The sequence below is a fragment of the Gracilinanus agilis genome, chromosome 1 (genome assembly GCF_016433145.1).
Source record: "Gracilinanus agilis isolate LMUSP501 chromosome 1, AgileGrace, whole genome shotgun sequence".
Taxonomy (NCBI): domain Eukaryota; kingdom Metazoa; phylum Chordata; class Mammalia; order Didelphimorphia; family Didelphidae; genus Gracilinanus; species Gracilinanus agilis.
Window position 1 is genome coordinate 662,434,976 of NC_058130.1, and position 8,660 is coordinate 662,443,635.

Consider the following 8,660-nt stretch of genomic DNA (forward strand, 5'->3'; position numbering starts at 1 on the left):
TTTTCTGTGCAAATACCTGGAATTCTTCAATTTTGTTGAATGCCCATACTTTCCCCTGGAAATATATAGTCAATTTTGATGGGTAGTTGATCCGTGGTTGCAGGCCCAGCTCTCTTGCCTTTCTGAATATCGTATTCCAAGCCTTGCGATCTTTTAGCGTGGAGGCTGCCAGATCCTGTGTGATCCTGATTGGTGCTCCTTGATATTTGAATTGTTTCTTTCTGGCTTCTTGTAAGATTCTTTCCTTTGCTTGGAAACTCTTGAATTTGGCGATTATATTTCTGGGTGTTTTCTTGATCGAATGTTGCAGGTGTTCTATGAATCCTTTCAATGTCTATATTGCCCTCTTGTTGTAGGACTTCAGGGCAATTTTGCTGAATTATTTCTGTTAGTATTGAGTCCAGGTTTCTATTAATTTCTTGTTTTTCTGGAAGACCAATTATTCTCAAATTGTCTCTTCTAGACCGGTTTTCTTGGTCTGTCACTCTCTCATTGAGATATTTCATGTTTCCTTCTATTTTTTCAGTCTTTTGACTTTGTTTTATTTGTTCTTGTTGTCTTGAGAGATCATTAGCTTCTAGCTGCTCAATTCTAGCCTTTAGGGACTGTTTTCAGCTATAATCTTTCGGTTTTCAGCCATAATCTTCTGGTTTCGGCTATAAACTTCTGGTATTCCTTTTCAATCTGGTCATTTCTGGTGTTCAATTTGCTTATCAGTTCATTTGGTTTCTGAGCCTCACTTTCCAGTTGTAAGATTCTACCTTTTAAACTGTTATTTTCTTGCCAGATCTCTTCCATTTTCCTCAAAATCTCAGTTTTGAACTCTTCCATAGCTTGTGAGGAGTTTTCCTTATTTGAGGAGGGTCCGGATGCTTGTTTGTTCTCCTCCTCTGTTTGCTCGGTTGTCTGGATTTTCTCTGTGTAAAAGTTGTCGAGTGTTAAAGACTTCTTTTTCTTGTTGTTATTCTTTCTCTTCTGAACTTCCTGAGACTGGGTAGCCATCATTAGCCCAGCAGCTTCTCAGGTTTATCCTTGAGCTCAGGGTCTGTCTGCGGTCAAGCTCCCTGGTGGATCCCCTTGTTTTTCCTCTGCCGGAGGTTTTTTTACAAGTCTCAGGGCGCTGCTTCCACAGTCATACACCCGTACATGCTGGTTCCCCACTCAGGATTTCAGAGCTTTAGCTTGTGGCTGTGTCTCCCTCCACCCACGCCTCCTCGGAGCCTGAGCTCTGAGCCCGCCTTGCTCTATTTCTTTTTAGCTGGGTTCGGTGCTATAGGTGCTGTGTGTGGAGGGGTTGGGGGTGGGGTGGTTGCTCAGCCCGCGATTTAGTGAGAGCTGTTTCACCCCTTTATAGCATGGAAATGCCTCGATTCCACATACCTTCCACGCTGTGCCCTGTTGTGGGGTTCCTCCGTTCGTCTGGACTTGTTTTTATGTCCCCTTGAGGAGTTTTGGGTGTTTTGGTCAGGAGAGGTTAAGAGCTGCTTCTTACTCTTCCGCCATCTTAACCCGGAACCTAATAGTGTAATTTTAACACTGTATTTGGAAGCAAAAAAAAAAAATGCATTCTAAATATGACCTGTTTTTACTGTCATACCAAAAAGAACTATTTCTCTTATAAATGCTTACCAGTTTTTGCAATTTTAATTATTTTTTTTCCAGATGTGTGTTAAAAGAATTAGAATCATTGGGGAAAGAGTTATATGGTGCAAAACTAATTGCACAAAGATGTCAAGTTCGAAGTTGTTCGCACTTCAAGGATGCAGTCAGTGGTGCTGAATGTCTATTATCCATGATTGAAGATGGAAATCCTCACCATTTTTTTGTTGCAACACAGGTAATATTGACTATGAAAATTAATGATGCTTTGGTTTGTTTTTTATACTACAGTAACTTCGCAATATATACCTTTCCACTAACCCTTCCCCTAAAACAGTTAAGCAAGACTAACTGTAGTGCAAAAGACTTTGGATAAAGAGCAGCAAAGGTACAAAGGGCTTTGTTGTCGTTCACTCATTTTCTTCAATCATCTAACTCTTCCAGACTCCATTTGGAATTTTCTTGGCAAAGATAATAGAGTGGTTTACTATTGCCTTTTCCAGCTCATTTTATAGATGAGGAAACTGAGGCAAACAAGGTTAAATGACTTCTCCTGGATCACAAAGCTAGTGTCTGAGGCCAAATTTGAAATCAGGAAAGTGAGTTTGCCTGGCTCCACACCCTTGATTCTATCCCCTGTACTACCTAACTCCCTCTATGGGGTGGTCTCAGTATATAGTGCCCTCGGCCCTCAACTGAGGGCAGCACACAGCAGGAAGGCTTTTGGATTTAGTCTTTTGTACTCTTGTCAAAGGCCCAGAGCCCTCAGGGCTCCAACTAGGTGGAGTTTTAGACCAAGAGCCAGCATGTCACAAATAGGAGACTTCCCTATCATCCTTAGGGTAAAAGAATCAGATACCCTGCACTGATGAAGGGATTTTCTAAATTGGTTGATAAGGTGTTAGGAATGAAAGGATGAAAGGAATAGCTCCTAACCTTGCCATCCTATAAGAAATGAGGGGGTGTGGTGGAGTGGAAGGAAGAATGGTAATAATGCCTAGTCTCTGGCTTGATTAGCCTTAGTGTATGTGTGTCCTGGGGAGGAAGCAGAAACCGATCCACTCAGACCAGATTTTACACTAGCCTTACTAGTAGACAAAATCGACTCATCTGACAGCAAGTGCAATAATCCATCTTTATACATCCAAGTGTACAGTTCCTAGGGCTGGAGTCGCCTCAGTGTGACCCTGCATAGTGCCCCACCCCCCCACCCCCACCTACCTTCAGCTAGAACTGCTCCAAACTACTGCCCCTGCTTTGCCTATCAATAGACCCTGAACTGGAACCCTAGCTATTCAGGATCTTGGTCCCAGTCCAGGAGTAGAATTTGCATAATGTGAATTTATGAAAAGCAAGAACTTTCTCCCACCTGTGTCCTGAGAGGAAAGAAATTTATTCTTTGGAACCAAGATTGATTGTTGAAATTAATCATATTTCAACTACATTGCTCTGCAATTCATCTTCCATGTTCATTTGAATCCCTCATAATATTTCATTTAAGATATTCTTTAACATTGTTTCATACTGATTTTGTTGCAATTTTGCTTTTAAAAAGCTTCAGCAATTCATCTGACTGAATTGAAATATTTGTCTCCACTGTTCAGCATTTAGTTTCATCTTTTCCCCCCAAACAGAGCATCTGATAATCTCAATGTTCTCATCTTTGTTTTAAATGTTTGTAGTGTCTTACACATTGGCGCATAAGAATTTAAGAAACGAAACTAAAACTCTCAGTTACTAATGATTTTAAGTTCTTAGAAAACGTTCTCTTTGAGAGCACTTTCATTTCATTGGCAGGCTGTGATGTGCTCCTGAATAATACCAGATTAATGTTTGTTTTTCATAGGACCAGAATTTGTCTCTACAAGTAAAGAAAAAACCTGGTGTTCCTCTCTTGTTTATCATTCAGAACACTGTAGTTTTGGACAAACCTTCTCCCAAAACAATTGCCTTTGTCAAGGCAACAGAGTCAGGGCATCTTGTCTCTGTTCACCAAAAACAGAACATCAAGAAACTCAAAGAAGAACAAGGTCTAGTGAAAAACCCTGAACAAAAAAAGAAGAGGAAACGAAAAGGCGTGAGTGGTCCCAATCCTCTTAGTTGTCTGAAGAAAAAGAAGAAGGCACAAGATTTAAACCAGTCTTCTGCTCCTGAAAAGAAAAAAAGGAAAAGAATTCGCATCAGAAATAGAACAAAAGCACTTTCTGTGCTGTCAGTGAAACAGAATGCAGAAATACAGTGCAGTTCTATGGTTTAATTGAACTGAAAAGTTTTTAGAAACTAACCAAAACTCTTCATTTTATGCAAAATAAAGCTTTTGATTTATGTTAGTATTTGTGATGAAAGTTTAAAGATATCTTTGTACATTTGCATAGGTCTGTTGGTCATCACTTGAAAAAGAAAATAAAAAAGTGGATAAGAATTGAATATGCTACAAAGTATGACAATCCTTTACCCTCTCTGTCCCCTCTCATCTTTTATACCTCTGTTGCTCTTCTGGACATTCTTGTTAATTTATTCATGTTTCCTTTGATTCATTGTTGCTGTAGGACTAGCAACCCTAAACCATTCTTTTCTGAATGTTGAAAGTTTATTGTAAGCTGAAAGTTTAAAACACTAATATGCCTTAAAAATGAGTAAGTTATAAAGGTTTTCCATTCTCCTTGGTACACCACATTGGTATCAACATTATCTGTTAAGTCATTGTTCACCTTCCTTCTCCCATGGATTCGGAGCTAGGTTAAATTTAAATGACTGGAAAAAAATGAAATGTCAAATTTCATATACGCATATATAGAGAGAATTGTTTTGTATTGTTTTTATTACTTTCCTCTAAAAATAGCTTTAAAAAAATCCTTACCTCCTGTCTTAGAATTGATATAAAATATTAGTTTCAAGGCAGAAGAGTGGTAAGAGCTAAGCAGTTGGGATGGGTCATATAGGAAGTGTGTGAGCTCAGATTTGCACCCAGGACCTCCCATCTCCAGGCCTGGCTCAATCCACTAAGCCATCCAGCTGCCCCTAGACATAATCTTAACATTTAATAATATGAAAATCTTTCACAATAGTCATATACATAATAGCACTCAATTTCAATGATAGTTTTGTTTTTCTTAAAAAAGAAGTTTTAATGATATCTTTTCATTTTATAGCACTGTTTCTGGATTTCCCCCTACCTTCATCCTATCCACCCCAAATTAAGTCTTTCTTGATGGCAAAAAAAGAAAAAGTTAAGTGGTTGTATCAATGTATGCAACATTCTGCCCTTGTGGACTCTCCTCTCTGTTAAGTGGAGGGGCATGTTTCACATGTTCGTGGTCCTATTCATTTGTTTCTGAATTACTTAGGTCTTTGACTTCCTTTTAGTAATCTATTCATTTACATTGTTATAGTCTCCTATGTTGTACTGGCTCTGCTTTTCTATTATCAGTTTATATATCTCCATATTTCACTGAATTCATTTGTCATTTCTTCATTATGATCATTTTTATTTATATTTTATGCCACATTTTTAATCTCTTACTCAAGGGTGGAATTGCAAGGCCAAAGCATATATGAGCCCTTTGTCACTTTTTTCACAGTTCCAAGTTTTTTCACAGAACAGCTGAACTAATTCAAAGCTGCATCATTAACGTGTTAGCATGCCTCTTCCCACATTCTCAAGAACATTAACTATTATCAGTCATGTCTCATTTGTAAGTTTGCAGGATGTGAATTGAAACCTCTTGAGTTATTTTGTTCTGCATTTTTTCAGTGATTGGATACTGTTCAAGAAGTTTGTCAATCATTGTAGTTCTGAAAATTCTTCATATTGTCTGATCACTTACCTAATGGGGAATGGCTTCTGGTTTTATGTATTTGCATCAATTCCCTATATATTCTGAATGTTGGATTTTGATTGTCAGTGGGTATCCAATGCGAAGATTTTACCCCCTTGACAAAATTTGACTTTTTTTACTCTACATTAATTTTGTGCAATTTCATTTTAATTTTATGTGAATAAATAAGTTTATTTTGTCTTTTATGATCACTATTCCTTATTTGACTGGTAAAAATACTCAATTTCTTTTTACAATGATGTGACTTCACATTCAGCTCACATTCATTTAGAGCTTGTTATATATAATATAATTCTAACTTTTGCCAAAATGCTTTCCAATTTTCCTGAACTATTCTTTTCAGATTAGTCCTTCCCCCCAATTTGTTCTCTATGTGTTTAATAGTCCAATCAAAATTTTGTTTACTTCTAATTTTTTTGCCACTATTTACTTTTTGGAAGCTGAAAAATGCCTCCCTCCTTTTAACTCTAAATTTTCTGATAATATAAAAATAAAAAATTAGGGAATGGAGGGGAGATGGTATAATGATTCTCTTCATCAAGAACTATTGAAGTTCCTTAATCTGCCTTAAATGTTGGAAAAATTGTGTTAATGTATGTTGTTGGACATTTGCTAGCTGTGTGACCCTGAGCAAGTCACTTAATCTCCATTGCCTAGCCCTTACCACTCTTCTGCCTTGGAACCAAGAGTATCAATTCTAAGACAGAAGATAAGGTTTTTAAAAACATTTGTTCAATGTGATAGGTTTGATTCATGGGGACTTTAGTAGTAATTTGGCCTGTTTTGTCTCCACTAGTAAGAAAAGACTGGAATCTTTTAATTACTTAATTGTTCATTGTAAAAACAGACCCAGTCAAAGAATAGCACTGAAAAAGCAAAATATTTAGGAGAGAAGTAAAATAGCATGGACATAAACACATTACCAAATTATTAGAGTAGCCTTTCTCAGCGGATATTTTGAGACACGGGCTCCTTCAAATTTATGATTGCTATAGTGAAAGGATGATGGGTTTAGTTTCCTCTGTAGATCAAATAGCCAGCTTCCTCTATTCATGTCTGTATTCAAAACCAGCATGTTACCAGCTTTTTTCTCCATGAATCCAGGTTGTATCACCTCCCTACCACATGCAACTTGCCTTGTCTTAGGCACTCTTGCACTTGCAAAATCTCTGCCTCATGATGCTCAGTAGGGAAAAAAAAAAACTAGGGAGTGAGAATGTCCTTGCTCCTTTAAGGTCAGAAAACTTCCCACTCTCAATATGCCCTGAGCACAGGAAAAAAGGAATGGCTATCAGTTACATGAACAAATGCTTTTAAAACTTTGAAGTGCTATATTAATGAGTCATTATGGTTCTTATGTAAAAACCCAGGAGGAAGAAAGGTGCCAAAGTGGTTAAAGCAGTGAAATCCTGACCCAGGGTAAAATCATACCATAATCACTAGCTGTAGCACCCTTGGCAAATCATTTAACTCTCAATTTCCTCATCTGTAAAATGAGCATCATAATGGCATCTGTCTTCTAGAGGCATGAGGATTAAATGAAACAAGTATTTAAAGTGCTTTGTAAACTTTAAAAAGCTAGTTAAAAATCAGCTATTAATAGCTCCCTTCAGATGCTTGAAAAGTAAATAGGAAAGGGAAAGGAATATAGCATTTATAAGCACCTACTATGTGCCAGGCAGCATCTTGGGTGTTAAAGGAAGACTAGTACCTCTGGTATGGGGACTTGCTGAGCCCTTTTCAGAGCTGCTTGTCTCCTTTGGGGTCTACCTGCCACTTAACTCACCTATGGCTCCAAGAAGCTGTGGCATGTGCAGCAGCCACGCTCTGGTAAAACCCACAATTTACTAAACAGACTAACCTAGGTTGAGGGTAACCAACAAGACTCAAACTTAGCTGTGAATTAGGGGATGCTTACCTCAAGCATGTGAAAACTTCCCTAGGTGGAATGAGCAGATGACAACAATTGGCTCCAAAGACCATGAAGGTGGCTGAAGTGGGCACTGAGGGGTGGGGGGGATACTTAGAGTTTGATTAGACATGGAAGAAGCTGAGGTCATGCCTTACAACCTGAGCCATCACCAGTCATCTTGACTTTTGTCTTGCCATTGGACTTTAATGACTGGAAAGAGACAATGAGGCTGATAACTACACAATTCTGCCTCACATAAATCCAATTTATAATGAAGGCAAAAGATATTACCATTCAAATCTGGCCTCGGACACTTCCTAGCTATATGACCCTGGGCAAGTCCTTTCACCCCCATTGCCTAGCCCTTATCACTCTTCTGCCTTGGAACCATTTCAAGATGGAAGATGAAGGTTTAAAAAAAAAATCACTAGTAGTGTCATTTTGGTACTCGAGTACTAAGGACAACAAACTACCATGTGCCAGGTACTGTGCTAAGCACTTTACAAATATCTCATTTGAGTCTCCCAACAACCCTGTGAGGTAGGTGCCATTATCATCCCTACTTTATAGTTGAGGAAATTGTTAGAGAAAAGCTAAGTGACTTGCTGAGGATCACACAACTTAGTGTCAGAGGCTCAATTCAAACGCAAGTCTTCCTCCCTCCTAGGCCCAATGCTCTATCCATTGTGCCACCTAGTTGCTTCAATAAGAATTAGATTTATGAAAAAAAAAATTGGATTTATGTTGCACCAAAAGAGGAAAGAGAAATGGGGCTAATTAGAAGTGACAAGGAGGCAAATTACAGCTCAATATATGGAGGAACTTCCCAACAATTAGTTCTATCCAAAATTATCATAGGTGGGCTCATAAGATACAGAATTCTCCATCACTGGATGAATTAACTGGTTAACCGACCCCTTTTGGAGTTATTGTAGAGATCCATGTATTGGGCAGGAGGGTGAACTAGTTAATCTGTCCAACTTTAAGTTTCTGTGATTGTGATGGCTTATTGCTTCAGTTCATCCAAAGTTCACTCAAGAGAGAAAGCCCTGAAGGAGGCTTATCTCACCTCCCTGAGTTTCATAATCATCCTAGCCAAAGCAAACCTCTACATGGGGAAGGGATGCGAGCGTAACATATGGGATCATGCTTTGCTTTTAATTTCTAGTTGGCTATACTTGGAGGTTCATAAGCCTTCGATAATCACTAGCAAGTGTACCTGCCAGCTGACACATATAATGCTTTAAATACTGCTAATTTCCAGTGACTACCAGAATTCCTTTGACCTTTTCCTCCAACCATTTGTGAAG

The 8,660-nt window shown here is 38.4% G+C and overlaps 1 protein-coding gene across 1 annotated transcript in view; it reads left to right on the forward strand.

Annotated features, from left to right (window-relative positions):
* UTP23 (UTP23 small subunit processome component) overlaps positions 1 to 4,028 on the forward strand; it is a 13,373-nt gene extending 9,345 nt beyond the window's left edge. The window contains exons 2-3 of the mRNA XM_044658267.1: positions 1,663 to 1,837; positions 3,446 to 4,028. Of these exons, the coding sequence (XP_044514202.1) occupies positions 1,663 to 1,837; positions 3,446 to 3,856 (586 nt within the window). The 3' untranslated portion in view covers positions 3,857 to 4,028. The remainder of the gene's footprint in view (positions 1 to 1,662; positions 1,838 to 3,445) is intronic.
* Positions 4,029 to 8,660: the final 4,632 nt, after the last annotated feature.